Here is a 20,194-nt window from a genome sequence, read left to right on the forward strand (position 1 = left end):
TAGATCCTGCCGGCTGGCTCCGCCCACGGAGAACTGTATAAATATGCATTACCTCCAGTGCCCTGCCATTTCGCCAGCTGCAGCAGGAGGCCACGCATCTGACTGTAATAAAGCCACAGTTGTACCCAACTTTAGTCTTTGTGCAATTGATCGTGCCTCAGACCTTAATGCAAATAAATGCCTGACTATTGTGTCAGAGCCCTCCTGACGCTGCAGCAAAAGGGAATTAGACTTTTGGAGAGGCAGTATCATTCTCCTTCTGGCAGAACTGAAGGGGCATCAATATCCTGGGCGGGAGGTTTGCTAGTGCTGTTCGGGAGGGTTTAAACTAGTGTGGCAAGGGGGTGGGAAGCGGAACAGCTGGTCAGTAAGTGTAGAGACTGGAGAAGAAAGTGAGACCGTGATAAACATGGCGCAGAGTAAGAGCAGGCAGAGGGAAGCTGGAAGGCTCAGTGGGTCTGGAGTGTGTTTGCTTCAATGCAAGAAGTATAACAGGTAAGACAGGCAAACTGAGAGCCTGGATTACTGCATGGAACTATGATGTAATTGCAATTACGGAGACATGGTTAAAGGAGGGGCAGGACTGGCAGCTTAACATTCCGGCAGATCGTTGTTTTAGACGGGACAGAAGGGGAAACAAAAAAGGTGGGAGAGTGGCATTGCTGATCAGGGAGCAGATCACAGCTGTGTTGAGGGGGACACATTGGAGGGATCTTGTAGTGAGGCATTCTGGGTGGAGCTCAGGAATAAAAAGGGTGAAATCACAATGTTGGGAGTGTACTATAGACCTCCCAACAGCCGCAGGAGACAGAGGAACAGTTGTGTAGTCAGATACTGACAAGGTGTGAAAAAAGCAGGGTAGATTTTAATTTCCCCCATATTGACTGGGAATCCCTTACAGCCAGGGGCTCAAAAGAGAGCAATTTGTTAGATGTGTCCAGGAGGGCTTTTTGATACAGTATGTTGACAATCCAACCAGGGAGGGGGCCATACTAGACTTGGTATTGGGGAATGAGCCAAGCCAGGTGATTGATGTTTCAGTGGGGGAGCATTTTGGGCTTAGCGACCATAATTCCATAAGATTTTGAGTAGTCATGGATAAGGACCAAGAGTGTCCCTCGGTGAGGGTGCTTTATTGGGCGAGGGCCAATTACATCCAAATTAGACAGGAACTGGATTGGGAGCGGCTATTTGAGGGCAAATCCATGTCTGACATGTGGGCGGGAGGCTTTTAAAGGCCAGTTGATTGAAGTGCAGGACAGGCATGTCCCTGCAAAAATAATAGAAATGGCAGGATTCGGCAAGCATTCGATAGGAGGTCTACGCATCTAAAAACTGATGAAGCCCTTGAGGAGTACAGTAATGTAGAAAGGAACTTAAACGTGGAATTAGGAGGGCTAAAATAGGCCATGAAATGTCTTTAGCAAACATAGTCAAGGAGAATCCCAAGGCTTTTTACGCATATATTAGGAGCAAACGGGTAGCAAGAGAAAGAGTAGGCCCACTTAAGGACAATGGAGGGAAGGTATGCGTGGAACCACAGGAAGTAGGTGAAATCTTTAATGAGTACTTTGTATCGGTATTCACCAGGGTGAAGGACATGATTGATGTAGAGATCAGGGATAGGTATGTGATCACTCTGGAGAACGTCAATATATCAAAGGAGGAAGTGTTGAGTATCCTAAATTGCATTAAGGTAGACAAGTCCCCGGGGCCAGATGGGATCTATCCCAGGTTACAGTGGGAGGGAAGGGAAGAAATAGCTGGGGCCTTAGCAGATATCTTCACATCCTCTTTGACCACAGGCAAGGTTCCAGAGGACTGGAGAATAGCCAATGTTGTTCTCTTGTTTAAGAAAGGGAGCAGGGATAATCCAGCAAATTATAGGCCGATGAGCCTGACATCAGTGGTGGGGAAGCTTTTGGAAAAGATACTGAGGGACATGATATATGCACATTTGGAGAAAGATGGACTAGTTAGTGACAGGCAGCATGGTTTTGTACGGGGAAGGTCGTGTCTCACCAACTTGATTGAGTTTTTTGAAGAGGTGACAAAGAAAATTGATGTAGTTCATATGGACTTTAGTAAGTCATTTGACAAGGTCCCACATGGCAGACTGGTACAAAACATAAAATCACACGGGATTCGGGGTGGGCTGGCTAGATGGATACAGACTTGGTTATTCGAGTAACGGTGAAAGGGTGTTTTCCTGAATGGAGATCAGTAGCTAGTGGTGTTCCACAGGGATCAGTGCTGAGACCTCTGTTGATTGTAGTATATATAAATGATCAGGAGGAAAATGTGGGTGGTCTGATTGTAAGTTTGCTAACACGAAGATTGGTGGAGTTGGTGATAGTATTGAGGATTGTCAGAGGATAGATTGAAGACTTGGGCACAGAAGTAACAGATGGAGTTTAATCCGGACAAGTGCGAGGTGATGCATTTTGGAGGATCAAATCTAGGTATAAATTATACTGTAAATAGCAGAGCCCTCATGAACATTAACATACAGAGGGATCTGGGCATGCAGATCCACAGTTCCCTAAAAGTGGCAACAAAGGTGGTCAAGGTGATTAACAAGGCATATGGCATGCTTGCTTTCATCAGCCGGGGCATTGAGTACAAGAACTGGGAAATCATGTTGCAGCTGTATAAAACCTTGGTTAGGCCACATTTGGAGTATTGCGTGCAGTTCTGGTCACTGCATTATCAGAAGGACGTGGGAGCTTTGGAGAGAGTGCAAAGAAGGTTCACCAGGATGTTGCCTGGGTCTCGAGGGTGTTGGCTATGAGGAGAGGTTGAATAAACTAGGGTTGTTTTCATGGAATGACAGAGGCTGAGGGGAGATCTGATAGTCTACAAAATTATGAGATGCATAGACAGGGTGGATAGTCATGGAAGTGTCAATTGTAAGGGGGCACAGGTTCAAGGTGAGAGGGGGAAAGTTTAAGGGAGATGTACGGGTAAGTTTTTCACGCAGAGAGTGGTGGGTGCCTGGAACGCGCTGCCAGAGGATGTGGTGGAAGCAGCACATTCGCAACATTTAAGAGGCATCTGGATGGATACATGAATAGGGAGGAAATAGAGGGATACGGACGGAGTAAGGGCAGAAAGTTTTTTGTTTTAGTTAGGGCATCATGGTCGGCACAGGCTTGGAGGGCCGAAGGGCCTGACCTGTTCTAGTCACCTTATTTACATTCCACAAGTCTAACATTGGTACAAAACCAAAACTGCTTCCTAACAACGCGAAACTTAGTAATGTAATTGCACCACAGTCACAATGAAGGTTTATATATATTAAAAGTGTAATTCTGATTATATATGCAAAATACAACAATGGTTTATTTCTTAAAAAATGCATTGAAAAGTTGATTTCTTTACTCACTCTTTCCCAATCCTGGGCCAGCCAGTGGGGAGAGCAGTCTTTAGCTCCACATGGATGTACTGCATGGGGTTTTGATTGAGAGTTACACTGCGATTCAGGCATTACCCTGCCTTCTGCGTTTTTGCAGTACACGTGTCTTATTGTTCTTCCCTGTCCACAAGGCCCTGAGCACTGAATGCAAAGAAGAGAAATAACCAATGCAATATCAATATAACCGATTCCACAAAGTTATGATGGATGATGCTTCAAATTCTTCCAACTACATGTAAAAGTTATTTTGGAGTTAACACAAAGGGCAGCACGGTAGCACAGTGGTTAGCACAGTTGCTTTGCAGCCCAAGGGGCCCAGGTTTGATTACCGGCTTGGGTCACTGTCTGTGCGGAGTCTGCCAATTCTCCCCGTGTCTGCGTGGGTTTCTTCTGGGTGCTCCGGTTTCCTCCCACAGTCCAAAGATGTGCAGGTTAGGTGGATTGGCCATGATCAGTACATGGGGTTAAGTGGATGAGACAGGGTAATGGGCCTGGGTAGGGTGCTCTTTCGGAGGGTCGGTGCAATCTCAATGGACGGAATGGCCTCCTTCTGCACTGCAGTGATTCGATAGATTCAAGTTAATATTTTTGGTCGTCATGCTGGAAGTTTGAAACAGAGTACCTGAATTTTTATATTGAATGATGAACTCAATTACAAAGGACCATATAATCATAAAGAAGTGTAATATGATTGGCTGTTGGGTTGTGTAACATGAGCAAAAGGCAAAGATTTGGGGCTAGATTTTCTGTTTCAGCAGCTAAGAGCCGGTGCCAACGGAGCATGCGTGAAACTCTCCCCGGTTCCAGGACCGGTGAGTGTCTAGCACTGGCGGCGGTTGGAACTCCCCCCTCCCATGCTGAGAACGGCCGAGTCCTGGGTGGCGCAGGTGCATGGCTGACTACCTGCAGCGGTCACACAGTACAACATGGCGCCGGCCGTGTGTGGAGCCAACCCGCCATCCACGACCCCACAGGCTACCCTCTGGCCACCCCCCACCAGCCCTCACGGAAGCCTCACTGGCCAGCGACACAGATCCAGGCCGAGTGTGCCTGCGCTGGACAAAGCCCGCCATGCCGGGTTCCTGCATGACTGAGACCACATGTGTCTCGGGAACTCGGGGGCAGAGCATCGTGGGTGGGCCGTTGTATGACGCGCCAATGGTGTGCGATGACAACATTTCTGAGGGGGCGGAGCACGGCTGACCGGCCTCACATCTACCGCTAATTTATCCAGGGGAAGGCTGAGACCAAGAGGATATCCCAGCTGCTTTCACTGTGTGGGCTAATTATGGGCAAGGGAGTCCTGTGTGCCCATCAGAGGCACCCTCGCCAAGGTCATAATATCTCTGCAATGCAGAAGGAGGCCATTCATCCTATCAAGTCTGCACCGGCCCTCTGAAAGAACACTCCCCCCCCACCCCACCTTATCTCCACAACCCCACCGAACGTCTGGACACTAAGGGGCAATTTAGCACGGCCAATTCACCTAACCTGCACATCTGTGGACTATGGGAAGCACCCAGAGGAAACACACGCAGACACGGAGTGTGCAAACTCCACACAGTCACCCCAGGCTGGAATCGAAGTCGGGTCCCTGGCGCTGTAAGGCAGTAGCCTAACCACTGTGCCACTCGTAGGGAGGTCATATCCTCCCTTTAATCTTCTGTGGTGAACCACTGTAATAGGAGATGTAAGGTAGGACCTGCACTACAGGTTCGCCGGTAGCTCCTGCCGGCTGGCTCCGCCCACGGAGAACTTTATAAATATGCATGACCTCCAGTGCCCTGCCATTTCGCCAGCTGCAGCAGGAGGCCACGCATCTGACTGTAATAAAGCCACAGTTGTCCCCAACTTTAGTCTTTGTGCAATTGATCGTGCATCAATTTATTACAGTCAGATTTTCCACAGAATGGATATCCGAATTAAGCCCGATCGCCTGCAGCTGGATCCGCATTCGCCCGACGCCAGAAAAGACTTTACTCACTGGCTAGCATGTTTTGAGGCCTACATCAAGGCTGCGGACCCAGAGACAACGGAGGCTCAGAAGATAAACGTCCTGTACTCCAGACTGAGCTCCAGCATGTTCCCGTTGATCCAAGACGCCACGAATTACACACAAGCAATGGAACTCCTTAAGGAACACTACGCGCAGAAGGCGAACACGCTCTTCGCCAGGCATGTACTCGCCACCCGCTCGCAACTACCTGGTGAGTCCATCGAAGACTTCTGGCGGGCCCTAATTCCACTCGTCCGGGACTGTGACTGTCAGGCCGTTGCGGCCGGTGAACACGCAAATCTCCTCATGCGCGATGCCTTCGTGACGGGGATTGCGACGGACCACATCTGAGAACGATTACTGGAAGTAAACGAAAACCTTGGCGCTCTCCATGATGGTCGCATCCCGTAAAGTACAATCGTACCCCTCCCGCCGCGCTGCCCACCCTTCTACTCCTTCCTACCACTCCTGGACCCCGCCGACGACCTCCTCAGCCGGGGCCCTGCCTTCCCAATACGCCTGCGCCGCATGCCGATCTGCGCACCCCGGGGGTCCCCGCTGCTACTTCTGCGGTCAGCAGGAGCACCCCCGCCAACACTTCCCGGCCCGCACTGCAGTTTGTAAAGCCTGCAGTAAAAAGGGCCACTTCGTGGCTCTGTGCCAGGCCCGCGCAGTCACTGCGATCGCGCCCACAATCGCCCCCTCCCCCACGCCAGACGCACAATGGGAGCCGCCATCTTGTCCCCCTTCGGCCACGTGTGCCCCATGGGCGCCGCCATCTTGTCCAGACCCCACAATGTGCACACCATGGGCGCTGCCATCTTGTCCCGATCCCGCAATGTGCGCACCATGGGCGCCGTTATCTTGTCCCCCACAGGGTCTCCGGACATCCCGACATCGGAACCGCACACGCTCGCCACCCGAAGCATCCCGCAGCTCGCTTCGATGACGCTGGACCAATCTCGCCCGCACAACCTGGCCACCGCGTCGACGACGGTTAAAATCAACGGCCACGCGACCTCGTGCCTGCTGGACTACGGGAGCACCGAAAGCTTCGTTCACCCAGATACAGTAAGGCGCTGCTCCTTCGCGGTCCACCCTGCCAATCAAAGGATCTCCCTAGAATCCGGATCCTACTCCGTCCCGATCCAAGGGATTTGTACAGTCACCCTCACGGTCCAGGGCGTAGAATTTAGTAACTTCCGCCTCTATGTCCTTCCTAATCTCTGCGCTGCACTCCTGTTGGGCCTGGACTTCCAGTGCAACCTCCAGAGCCTCACCCTCAAATTCGGCGGGCCCTTACCCCCCTCTTACAGTTTGTGGCCTCGCGACCCTCAAGGTCGATCCCCCCTCCCTTTTTGACAATCTAACTGCGGATTGCAAGCCCGTTGCCACTAGGAGCAGACGGTACAGCACCCAGGACAAGACCTTCATCAGGTCCGAAGTCCAGCGGCTGCTTAAGGAGGGTATTATCGAGGCCAGCAACAGCCCCTGGAGAGCCCAAGTGGTAGTGGTTAAAACTGTGGAGAAACACAGGATGGTCGGGGTCTCCAGCCAGACCATTAATCGGTACACGCAGCTCGACGCGTACCCCCTCCCACGCATGTCTGATATGGTCAATCATATTGCCCAGTACCGGGTCTTCTCAACAATTGACCTGAAATCCGCCTACCACCAGCTCCCCATCCGGAAGTCGGACCGGCCATACACTGCCTTTGAGGCGGACGGTCGCCTCTACCACTTCCTTAGGGTCCCTTTCGGTGTCACAAATGGGGTCTCGGTCTTCCAAAGAGAGATGGACCGAATGGTCGACCAGTACGGTTTGCAGGCCACCTTTCCGTACTTAGATAATGTCACCATCTGCGGCCATGACCAGCAGGACCACGATGCCAACCTCGATAAATTCCTCCGCACTGCCACTCTTCTCAACTGACCTACAAGAAACAGAAGTGTGTGTTCAGCACGACCCGGTTTGCCATTCTCGGCTATATAGTCCAAAACTGACTTCTCGGGCCCGACCCCGACCGCATGTGCCCCTCATGGAACTTCCCCTCCCCCACTGCCCCAAGGTCCTCAAATGCTGCCTGGGGTTCTTTTCCTACTATGCTCAGTGGGTCCCAAACTATGCGGACAAGGCCCGCCCACTCATTCAGTCCACCCAATTCCCCCTCGCGGCCGAGGCACAACATGCTTTCACCCGCATCAGAGCAGTCATCGCCAAGGCCGGGATGCGCGCAGTGGACGAGTCACTGCCTTTCCAAGTAGAAAGTGACGCTTCAGACGTCGCCCTTGCCGCCACTCTAAACCAGGAAGGCAGACGCGAGGCATTCTTTTCCCGCACCCTTTATGCCTCTGAAATTCGACACTCATACGTCGAAAAGGAGGCCCAACCTATCGTTGAAGCTGTGAGGCATTGGAGACATTACCTGGCCAGTAAGAGATTCACTCTCCTTACGGACCAACGGTCGGTAGCCTTCATGTTCAAGAACACACAACGGTGCAAGATCAAAAATGATAAAATCTTGCGGTGGAGAATCAAGCTCTCCACCTATAATTACGAGATCTTGTATCGCCCCGGTAAACTCAACGAGCCCCCAGACGCCCTCTCCCGAGGTACATGTGCCAGCGCACAAGTGGACCAACTCCGGGCTCTACACGACAGCCTTTGTCACCCGGGGGTCACTCGATTGTACCATCTGGTCAAAGCTCGCAATCTGCCCTACTCCGTCGAGGAAGTAAGGACAGTCACCAGGGACTGCCAGGTCTGTGCGGAATGCAAGCCGCACTTCTACCGGCCAGATCGTGCGTGCTTGGTGAAGGCTTCCCGCCCCTTTGATCGCCTCAGTGTGGATTTCAAAGGGCCCATCCCCTCCACCGACCGTAACACGTACATTCTCAGTGTGGTCGATGAGTACTCCAGATTCACCTTCGCCATCTCATGCCCCGATATGACGTCTGCCACCGGCATCAAGGCCCTCAGCAACCTTCATCAAGGCCTTCAGCACCATCTTCGCTCTGTTCGGTTTCCCCGCCTACATCCACAGTAACAGGGGATCCTCATCTATGAGCGATGAGCTGCGTCAGTTCCTGCTCAGCAGGGGTATAGCCTCCAGCAGGACGACCAGCTACAACCCCCGGGGAAACGGGCAAGTAGAACGGGACGGTTTGGAGGGCCGTCCAGTTGGCCCTACGGTTCAGGAACCTCCCAACCTGTCGCTGGCAGGAGGTCCTCCCTGATGCTCTACACTCCATCCGGTCACTATTGTGCACCGCCACTAATAACACACCCAATGAACGTGTTTTTACCTTCCCCAGGAAGTCCACATCCGGGGTGTCGCCCCCGACTTGGCTCGCTGCTCCAGGACCGGTCCTTCTCCCTAGGCAAGTCCGACTCCACAAAGCGGACTCCTTGGTGGTCAGGGTTCACCTGCTCCACGCCAACCCTCAATATGCCTACGTTAAGTTCCCCGATGGCCGCCAAGATACTGTCTCACTCAGGGACCTGGCACCGTCAGGTTCCACCCCAACACCCCCCCCCCCCCCCCCACCAATGTGCCCCCCCGCCCCATCTCCCACCGTGCTGCCAATATTGACCCCACCAGAGCACCACCCCCTCCCCTTTTCCGCACAAGAGGACGAAGAGGACTTCTGCACGCTCCCAGAGTTCCCCGATGACTGGCCAGCATCAGCACCGCCATCGGTGCCACCTCCACCACCGCCATCACCGACTTCGCCGCCACCGTTACGCCGCTTCCAACAAAGCACCAAAGCACCGGACCGGCTGAACCTTTGACGGACTCCGGACCATCAACATGGACTTTTCTTTCCCTACCACTGTACAGAATTGCACTAATTGTATATAGTTTCACGTCACTCCCGTCGGACTCATTTGTAACAGGGGGTGAATGTGGTCAACCACTGTAATAGGAGACGTAAGGTAGGACCTGCACAACAGGTTCGCCGGTAGCTCCTGCCGGCGGGCTCCACCCACAGGGAACTGTATAAATATGCACGACCTCCAGTGCCCTGCCATTTCGCCAGCTGCAGCAGGAGGCCACGCAACTGACTGTAATAAAGCCACAGTTGTACCCAACTTTAGTCTTTGTGTAATTGATCGTGCATCATCTTCACCCCAGGCCTCTCAACCTCAACATCCCATTCCCCCTTGCTAGAGACTGCCAGCCAGGCATGCTGATTGGGGGATATATAGTCCCAGTAGTGGGTACTACTTGAACCTAGTATTGCTGGGACTGCAGAGTGGTCAGCCAATCAGATTGCCAGCAGCTCCCTGAAGCAGGAATTGATCCTTGGGTGGGGCGGAAGTCTCAGTATTAAACTAAGTATTAAATTAATGCTGCTCGCAGCGTGAAATGGTTGCGGGGCAGTTGGCTTTTGAGTGGGAAGTTTCATGACCGACTTTTCAGTCAGCTGGGGCGTGTGTGTGTGGGGGGGGGGAAGAGGGGGGTGGTTCTGGGGTGGTAAATACTCTGTAAAATCCAGTCCCAAGCTACATCCAAAGGGTCTGTTTATATTCACAGAGCAGAACACCCGGGAGCCGAACAGGCGCTGGAATGTGGCGACTAGGAGCTTTTCACAGTACCTTCATTTGAAACCTACTTCTGACAATAAGCAATTTCATTTCATTTCATTTCAACATTCCCACCTAACAAATTGCAAATGAGATCCCATGGCAGACTACCTTGAAAAGGGGAGTTTTGCCCCAAGGCCAATACCTATCCATCCACAAATACCTGGAAACAGATGATATGGTCATTCTCACATTACTGTTTGTGGGAGCTTACTGCGTGCCAACTGGCTGACATGCTTCCTGCTTACTTGCAGCTACTGCACTTGCAGCTACTGCACTTGAACGGCAGTGCGCAGGATTCTCCGTCCCGGCAGGCGGCCAGTGGGCACCCCCACGCCATCGGGAAATCCGCGGGCATGAGTGCGCTGCCGACGAAACGGAGATTCCCGCCGACGGAGAATCCAGCCCACTGTGTACATGCAAGGGGTTTTTTCTTCTGTGAATGTTGGATATTCTTCTACAAAAAGGCACAATTTGATTGGCAGTTACCGTCAGTCTTCATGTTACATCCCAAATGTGTCTCCTCATAACAGGAGATAAAACCCACACACAAATTTCTAAGACAAAGTCAAAAATCCTATTTGACGAATTGATTTCTAAAACCAAACTGAGTTGTAATTGTATGTATTTTTGATGGAAATTACTTATTACATTTCTCCAAAACAATTGTTTATTTAATTATTTATCATTCAATGCAAATTTAAGACATTTAACCATCAATATTACGTAGAAAACTGGATCTAAAACATTATTTATACCTGTTTTTTGTACGATAAGAGTCACCGTCTGCATCTTGATTATTACTCTTCCTGCCACTGGGAATATTAGCTAATATTATGGCAGCTACATTCAGCACCTACTTCTTACTGGCGTTAGATTAGGATGCACATTCAATGATGTGGTCTTAATCACGTTTACAGATTCAGGATGATTACATTTATTTGTTTTTTTTTTTTAAAGGGATGGTGCTGCTTATAAACTGATGAGTAGGCATGTGGCCAGTCTAGATTCTTCCTCCTCTCTTTGACTTTCATTTTTTAAGTTGCAAGATCACTTATGTAAACAAGGAGAAAGAACAAATTGAGGACAAATTGTACAGAAAAGAAGAAGTGATTCAGCCCGTCTACAGTTACACTCACCGGGCCCCAGTCTGAAACAGTCCACTGCCTATCACAAGGGGGTCCAAAACAATGTTTCTGAGATGGTGGCTTTGATTTCTCATCACAAAACCGCTCTTCCTTTGAGCACCTGACTTCCCTGGTCACAGTGACTCGTTCTGCACACTTTGCTGTACACTGAGAAAGAAAATACATTGGTGTATGAACAGCACAATATACTTTAACCCTTTCTTATACCTCTTTCACTGGTACTGTGCATAAAAAGTAAAGAATTGAGGCAGTAATTTCTTTGTCAAGAGAAAGCAGTAAGAAAAACAAACAGCTGTTTTGTGACAGGGAGGAGAATCATCCCGTTGATCTGTCAGCAGAGATGGCAACAATAGCTTTGGCTGAGGGTAGGTTTCGTGTCCAACTTCCCAACTGTGCAAGAATAGTGCAGTGTGAGATCTGAACAAAGCAACATGAAAATGTTGTCAACTCCTTTTACCAACCACTCTGCACAGATTTTAGGCGAGATCTTCCGGCTGCTCACGCTGGTCCCGCCAACAGCCCACTCCCGCCAACAGCGCACTCCCGCTGCGGGTTTCCCGGTGGTATGGGCTAGATTTAATGGGAAATCCTGTCGCCGGCCAACAACGGGACATCTCCTGTTGCCGAGAAACACACTGCGGGGAGGCCAGAGAATCTCAACCTTGGTTTGTACATCCAAACAGGACTTCATTCTGTTCAGGAAGAATCTGTTCCTGGGGATTCAACACACTTTGGCGCCACTATTTTCTTCATTCGACTTGTTTAGTATAATACATCCAATCAAGAACTTGTCCAATGCTGAGCTGTACAACACAACCATTTGAATTAAACTTTATGCTGCGACAGAAAGGGTTAGAGTTAGCTCCCCCCCTTCCTCGTCACTGCCAACCTGGACATGTCCCCTGGCACCCTGGTAGTGCCAAGGTGTCAGGGGGACTGCCAGCGTGCCACCCTGCCCTGTCCCTGATCACCCGGGGGCCTACAATGGCCTGAGACCCTCCCCCAGGTACAGTTACGCTGGTCCACGTTGGTGTGGACCAATGTTAAACGGCACCCTGGCCCCGCAACTCAGGCCCGGGGCATCCTGGCAGCGTCCCCCAGGCGCGGCCCGAGAGTACCGGGCGCCGGGTATTCAAACTAGCCGTTATGTCAGATCCAGGTAGCAGCCGGCAGGTCGAGTCGGGTGACCTGTGATTGGCCCGGGGCCTGATTTGGGCTCGAGCGTGATTTGCCCATTGCGCCTGGATCTGCGCCGGCTCAACAGGGTCGCTGAATCATGCCCGATATTCGTTAACTGTATAAAGACGGAGAAATCCTACCTCTGACCACTCGGACATCTCCCATTGCGGGCCACAAGCAGGGTTTTTACATGTTTTACGTTCTGATGGTCGGGAAAGATCAGCAGATTCACATATTTCATTGTAGACCGAGCTGTCAAACCCTGCGGAGATAATCTTCCAGCAGCGGACTATCCGGAATTGGTATCCTTCTCCACAGGTGCGTGAGCATTCACTCCAGCTACTCGTTTCCCATCTACAAAAACAAATATAAATATTATACAGTACCTGCCTCTTGAACATCCTCTATTCCAGATTAAAAAGGAAGCAGCCAAAGGAAAAGTAGATGCAGCATTTAAGATCTTTAAGGTTATTAATAAATTAAACTCGGAGTAACTTCGTCAAGGTCTTAACAATACAAAATGAGAATATGGGATGAAATTGAGAAAAACAAATTGAACCAACTGGTGGTGAATACCTGGAATGAATTACCCAGGAAGGCAATCAAGGACATTAACATCAGTAGAGAGTTGCATAGGCATTGAGAAAAAAATAATTGGATATGGGGTGAATTGTATTTTAGTTTGAACTTTGGAGTTGGCAGATTTAGCAAAATGTTCCGAAACTTGGGCCTAATGGCGCTTATAATCAATTTTCTTTTAAAACAGCAAATTTAATGCAGTTTTCATTAATTACTCAGACTTTCAGCCAAAATGAGATATGTATACACACATGCTGTATTCTTGTTTGCAGCCTTCTTTCCTTGGCAAGGCAAACTGTCCCAAATTGTTTTATCCTATCAGATACACATGAGGTGTGTGGACCAATTTCTATTGATCCTTGGGTCTTTAGGCACAAGCACAGCTGTCTGCACACACCCAGTCTGGGCTGGGAAACAGACCCAGCCACATTTCGTCCCAGTATCTCCATTTAGCAATTTAATGTAAATCCAAAATTCACCGTGTTTGCAACTGAAGTGGAAGATCTTACGTGAAACATTCCTTGAAATACATTCATGAGCTACATTAAAGAAGGTTATACATCCCATTGCCCTGCCGCAGAGCCAGCTCTTCAACTTTTCATCTTGTGCTTGCTAACCAATTTCCTAACGTGACCCTATTTTAACACTTGAAATGATCATGGTCCCAGAAGCAGCAGAAATAAAACAGCAAAAAGCAACTCAGTAACAGTCAGTACATAATTAAAGCATTAAAGATCAACATGTCATGCATCATATAAACGAGAATCTGTGTTTTGAAGTACTTTGTGAAAGTGTGATAATATGTACACTTACAGGTTTCAGCCAAGCTCTCCGTGTTCCCCACGGTGAAAGAAGACTCAGTGAAATCCTTTATATAAAGTAATCTTTCTTGTCACAAGTAGGCTTACATTAACACTGCAATGAGGTTACTGTGAAAATCCCCTAGTCGCCACACTCCGGCGCCTGTTCCGGTATACAGAGGGAGAATTCAGAATGTCCAATTCACCCAACAGTGCGTCTTTCGGGACTTGTGGGTGGAAACAGGAGCACCCGGAGGAAACCCACGCAGACACGGGGAGAACGTGCAGACTCCGCACAGACAGTGACCCAAGCCGGGAATCGAACCTGGGACCCTGGAGCTTTGAAGCATTTGATCAGCCCCTCTCCCCCTGCATTCAGTAACCAGCCTCTTCCCACCCCCACAGAATAATCAAACTCTCCCCCCCACCACAGGTCCAGCGAGTTCCAGACTCCCACCACCCTCTGGATGAAAAGGTTTTTCCTCACATCCCCTCTAAACCTCCTGACTCTCACCTTAAATCTCTGCCCCCTGGTCACTGACCCCTCCACCAAGGGGAAAGGTTTCTTCCTGTCTACTCTATCTATGCCCCTCATAATTTTATACATCTCAATCCTGTCCCCCCTCAGTCTCCTCTGCTGCAAGGAAAACAACCCCAGTCTATCCAATCTCTCTTCATAACTAAAACTCTCCAGCCCAGGCAACATCCTGGTAAATCTCCTCTGCACCCTTTCCAGTGCAATCATATCCCTCCTATAATGTGGAGTCCAGAACTGCTCACAATACTCTAGCTGTGGCCTAACCAACGTTTTATACAGTCCCAGCATAACCTCCCTGCTCTGAAACTCTGTGCCTCGGCTAATAAAGGCAAGTATACCATATGTCTTCTTAACCACTGTATCCACCTGCTCTGCTACCTTAAGGGACGGGTGTACATGCACACCAAGGTCCCTCTGATCCTCGGTGCTTCCCAGGGTCCTGCCATTTATCATGTATTCCCTTGCCTTGTTTATCCTGCCCAAGTGCATCACCTCATACTTATCTGGATTGAATTCCCTTTGCCACTGACCAGCCCATCTGACCATCCCGTCTATATCCTCCTGTAATCGAAGGCTATCCTCCTCACTATTTACCACCCCACCAATTTTCATATCATCCGCAAACTTACTGATCAACCCTCCTACATTCATATCTCAATCATTTATATAAACCACAAACAGCAAGGGCTCCAACACTGATCCGCGCGGGACCCCACTGGACACAGCTTCCTACCATTCAGCCAATTCTGGATCCAATTTGCAAAATTTCCTTGTCATCCAATTGGCCGGCAGCTCCCTCAGGCAGGACAGTCCGAGAGCTGCCTCAAAGCTCCCGACGCTACTCCCACCGTTAAAGTGATGCTGGACAACTGTCAGGGCACGGGCAGCCGCCAGAGCGCGGGGCAGCCGCCGCCAGGGCGCGGGGCAGCCGCCGCCAGGGCGCGGGGCAGCACCAACCTTTTAGCAGGGAGGTGGGGACCAAGGTCCATTTTCTACTATCTTTATTCGCGACATTTCTTTTAATTTTCTGTGAGCAAAATTCAATATTATTCCCCTTCTGTTTGTATCCAAATCAGTTATACAAATGGAAAGCAAAATCAACTCCAGTGCAGATCTCTAACATTCAGCAACTATCCAAATTTTATCAACATCAAATAAAATTATTTCCTTTCTGTTCCGTGGTTATCTATCTCCCCCACGGTAGCCTTGTGGATAGCACAATTGCTTCACAGCTCCAGGGTCCCTTGTTCGATTCTGGCTTGGGTCACTGTCTGTGCGGAGTCTGCACATCCTCCCCGTGTGTGCGTGGGTTTCCTCCGGGTGCTCCGGTTTCCTCCCACAGTCCAAAGATGTGCGGGTTAGGTGGATTGGCCATGATAAATTGCCCTTAGTGTCCAAAATTGCCCTTAGTGTTGGGTGGGGTTACTGGGTTATGGGGATAGGGTGGCGGTGTTGACCTTGGGTAGGGTGCTCTTTCCAAGAGCCGGTGCAGACTCGATGGGCTGAATGGCCTCCTTCTGCTCTGTAAATTCTATTCCCTTTAACGCCACCACTAAGTTTTGTTGCAAATCAATATTTAATGTACGAGAGCTGCATACAGATATACGTTGAGAAATAACCTGTTTTAATAAATACAAGTGGAGGAAAGGATAACATAAAAAGAAATTGACTGACTTACCTGGGCTGACATTCTCTTCCTACACAAAACTCCCGAACTGGCTCTGGCCGAGTGACAGAGTCACAATACGAATCATCAACTTCGATGCCATCGTAACGAACACACAATGCATAAGAAGTGGATACACCTGCACAAAGTTAAACTATTGTTTAAATAGGAACACATTAAATGTGACAGAATTTCTCTTTTAGCTGTCCCATGGATATGGATAGAAATTACTCAGCAGATGGTCACAATATCTGGGTATCTGGCTATGAATTAATTTCAATATTTTACAATCGGATTACAAGATACTTTTCAATGGAGACATAAACAAAAATTACCTCAAAACTGTCTATAAATGGATTCCAACATGCTGTCACTGTCCTGCTTCGATATGTGGCCACTGGCTGGAGGTCCTGAATGCTCTGCCGCACTAGCAAGTTTGCTTTCCTGACATCAATGTTAGTGCCTTTAATACAGTAAAATGTGCCGGTTCTCTCACATAAGCAGAACATGATTACTATTGGGATGGATGATCAAAGTCATCATTGGAAAGACTTATACATCGATCTAGACAGACACTTTAGTGCATCACTGTGAGGTATTACAGTGTTGGAGAGGCCATTCTTTGCTCAAGTGGAGGTGTCAGTATTAATCAAGTTTGTAATGAGACTCAAAGCCACAGATTACAAGCGCAGAAATAAGAATGCTCTCAACTGAGCGAAGGAGACTTCACAAAGGATGATACTGGTCACTTTGATAAGGATGGTTTGGCTCTTGTGAAGCATAAAAACTAAGTTCCAGTCCATCATTCTCACATCTACTTGGCTTTTCAGGACAGGAAGAAGGGAAGGGTAAAGATAACCAATGAGAGTGACAATCCTTTGGATGAATTGGAGCCTGTGCAGGGTGCAGTTCACAAACCGTGAGAAACACATTGGAAAAGTTGGACCTCAAGCTGAATGAAGCATGAATTAGGTTTCCAGCATGGTTGAAGGTGAGCCAAGGAATAAAAACAAACAATATGGGTGGCACAGTGATTAGCACTGCTGCCTCACAGTGTCAGGGACCCGGTTTCAATTCCAGCTTTGGGCAACTGCGGGGCGTTTGCAAGTTCTCCTCATATCTGCGTGGGTTTCCTCCGGGTACTCCGGTTTCCTCCCACAGCCCAAAGATGTGCAGGTTAGGTGGAGCTACAGGGATGGGGCAGGGGAATTGGCCTGGATGAGATGCTCTTTCAGAGGGCTGATCGAGATTCGATGGGCCGAATGGCCTGCTGTAGGGATTCTATGGATGTTGCAGAGGTGGAACCTGGAAGTCTTGGTGATTCTGTGAAACAGAGCAGGAAGCCAGCAAGATATTGGGCGCGATTCTCCGCTCCCGCGCCGGTTGGGAGAATCGCCTGGCGCGCCATTTTTCCCCGCGACGCCGGTCCGACGCCCTCCCGCGATTCACCCAAGTGGCAATAACGGCCCCGTCGAGTTCCGCGCGGCGCAGGCCGGAGAATCGCTCGAGACACCCAAAATGGCGATTCTCCGCCACCCCCACTATTCTCAGGCCCGGATGGGCCGAAGTCCCGACGGCGTGACCCCAGTTCACACCTTCGCCGTTCACACCTGCTATTTAAAGTTGTCAGCCAGTCGTACTGGCTGACGCTGAGCAGGGAGGAGGTGAGCGGACTGTTCCGCAGCTCCAGGAGACCGGGTCGGCTTACCCGAGAAGGCTGCGGCCAAAGGGGGGGTGTGGGAGAGTGTGCAGGTGGGAGGGGGGAATGAGGGAGAGTGTGCAGGTGGGAGGGGGGAATGAGGGAGAGTGTGCAGGTGGGAGGGGGGTTGAGAGAGCGGCGTGCAGGTGTGAGGGGGTGAGGGAGAGTGTGGATGGTATCGTCCATCCGCGGATGCCACATGTCAGCCGCCCTGATATGGCAGGGACACGGCCGCAGGTTGCCGTGTGGCTGATGGGCACAGGCGAGTGGCACACTGGTGAGCAGTACGGTGTGAACTGACAGTTGGACGCAGATAGTGACCAGATGTTAGGCTGGATGCGTATCTGCAGCGTGACCATCCCACCGGGGCACACAAGGATCCCATGCAACCCGGCTGGCGAGGTGTGGAAGAACCTCCGTGTAACATGTCGTTTCTCTGCCCCCCACCACCCTCCTGCAGGTCACCATGTATGCCAACCAGACAGCGATGTTCACTGCTGTGGTTGGAGCCGCAGCTCTGGAGTTTGCATTCCGGCAGCGTAGAGTCAGACGGCCCACAGTGGCTTCAGATGCAGCGGTTGCCGGTGCAGCAGAGGGGATGGCCGCGGAGTGGCCCGTCGTCGCTGCGCAGGCCGCAGGCGCTCAGGACCCGAATGTACAGGGGGATGCCGAGGGGAACATTGACCCCCTGACGGTGAGGAGTGCAGAGGAAGTGCTTGGGGGGGAGCAGGAGGAGCAGGAGGATCCACTGATGGTGGTGCCAGGGCGCCACAGGCGTCCAGCAAGGCCGAGGGTGTACTGTGACAGAATGTCGTTCGAGGCCCGAACGGACATCACATGCAGGAGGAGACTACGGTTCAACAGGGAGACGGTCGCACATATATGCCACCTCGTGGCGCACCTCGCACCACTTGGAACTGGTGGAGGACACGCGATACCAGTCTCCGTTAAGGTGATAGTGGCCCTAAACTTTTATGCGACCGGTTCCTTCCAGGCGCCGAGCGGGGACCTCTCTGGGGTATCACAGGCATCGGTCCACAGGTGCATCAGGGCCGTGATCGACGCCTTGTACGCCATCGCGGATAGGTACATTCAATTCCCCGAGGACCGAGCACAGCAGGAAGCACGGGCACGTGGATTCGCCAAGGTGGCCGGGATACCGATGGTCCAGGGTGTCATCGATGGTGTGCATGTCCCCATGCGCCCACCTGCAGACAACAGGGAAGTGTTCATAAACAGAAAGGGCGCATACTCCATGAACATTCAGATGGTGTGCGACCCCCACATGAAGTTCATGCACGTGTGTGCAAAGTACCCCGGGAGTGTGCATGACGCCTACATTCTGGCACAGTCATTCATCCCCGCAATGTTCGATGGATGCCCCCCCCGGCTGAGGGGCTGGTTGCTGGGCGACAAGGGCTATCCGTTGAGGTCATGGCTGATGGCGCCAATACGGAGGCTCCCCGTCGGCACACGTTTCCTGGGGCGGCCCGGCTTCGATGGGCCAGGCTGCTCTGCGGGCGTGCTGGATGGCGTTGTGCCACCCTGACCTGCCCGCTGCCCACCAGATGCGCCAAGGACGGAATGGGGGTGGCCGAGTGTGCCGGGAAGTCCCTTGATGGAGCTACCGGGAAGGGCCCCAGAACCTCCTCCTCCCTCGGGGAGCCCGGTGGCCCCCGGGCCTCACAGTGGGACGGAGATGCGATCGGAGACATGCCCAGTCGCACCACCGACACCTGGCGCTGTCAGTCCTGGAGGTCTGCAGCGGGATCGATCACGGGCCGAATGTTCGCAGAGACGGAGCCCAGGGAGTGCGACATTCCTGCCAAGGACTGTGCGATCTCAACCTGTGAGTGCGCGACGCCATCCATCACGTGCGCCAGGCGGTCAATGCTCTCCGCGACTGACTGCTGGGACCGGGCCATGGCATGGTGAGACTCGGCCAGGGCCCGGAGAGCGGCGGCAATGTCGTGTTGGCTCTGGCGCATGGCTACCTGTGAGAGGGCAGCCCTCTCCTGGGCCATGGATGACGCGTACACGTTAAGCCCAACGCCTTGCAGAACCTGACCCATGGCCGAAGCCGTTTCACCCATTGCCTCCACCGCGGACGCCACCCGTGCGGTGTCGGCCTGGGTGGCTGTGATGAGCGGCACCACTCCCTGCTCCTGAACGCGGATGGACTCCTCCAACTGCGTGTGCAGGTCCTGGAAGATGGCCCTCATCCCGTTATTCAGTCCCTGGGTGTCCACGTGCATCGGTTGTCCGGGTGGGTCAAGTTCATGCAGGAACCCGGGAACCGCCTGGGCGGCAGCTGTTTGCTGGGCCTGGGCTGCCCTCCGACCGTCCAGCCCCTCGGCTGCTCCAAACCCCACCTGCTGTACCGGGTCGGATGTGGGGTGCGCTTCAGACCGTGACCCGGGAGCCTCATCACTTATATGCCCAACCGAGGTGAGTGTCTATGTGATGGTGTATGGTGTGGGAGACAGTAGTGCCTCAAGCTCGAGGTCATCGTCCGTTAGGAATACTTGTCTGTTCTCCCACTCATGGCCCGGCGCAAGCTGCATGCGGGCCATGTCGTGTTGACCT

At 51.4% G+C, this 20,194-nt stretch overlaps 1 protein-coding gene across 7 annotated transcripts in view; it reads right to left on the minus strand.

Annotated features, from left to right (window-relative positions):
* The window catches only part of adamtsl2 (ADAMTS-like 2), a 154,534-nt gene that overhangs the window by 20,111 nt on the left and 114,229 nt on the right, over nucleotides 1-20,194 (minus strand). For all 7 annotated transcript variants that reach the window (XM_072488951.1, XM_072488952.1, XM_072488954.1 and 4 more), the window contains 4 exons: nucleotides 15,922-16,048; nucleotides 12,467-12,680; nucleotides 11,139-11,294; nucleotides 3,386-3,556 (listed from right to left, as the gene is read on the minus strand). In XM_072488951.1, the coding sequence (XP_072345052.1) occupies nucleotides 3,386-3,556; nucleotides 11,139-11,294; nucleotides 12,467-12,680; nucleotides 15,922-16,048 (668 nt within the window). The remainder of the gene's footprint in view (nucleotides 1-3,385; nucleotides 3,557-11,138; nucleotides 11,295-12,466; nucleotides 12,681-15,921; nucleotides 16,049-20,194) is intronic.

This window comes from Scyliorhinus torazame, chromosome 22 (assembly GCF_047496885.1).
Source record: "Scyliorhinus torazame isolate Kashiwa2021f chromosome 22, sScyTor2.1, whole genome shotgun sequence".
NCBI classification, from domain to species: domain Eukaryota; kingdom Metazoa; phylum Chordata; class Chondrichthyes; order Carcharhiniformes; family Scyliorhinidae; genus Scyliorhinus; species Scyliorhinus torazame.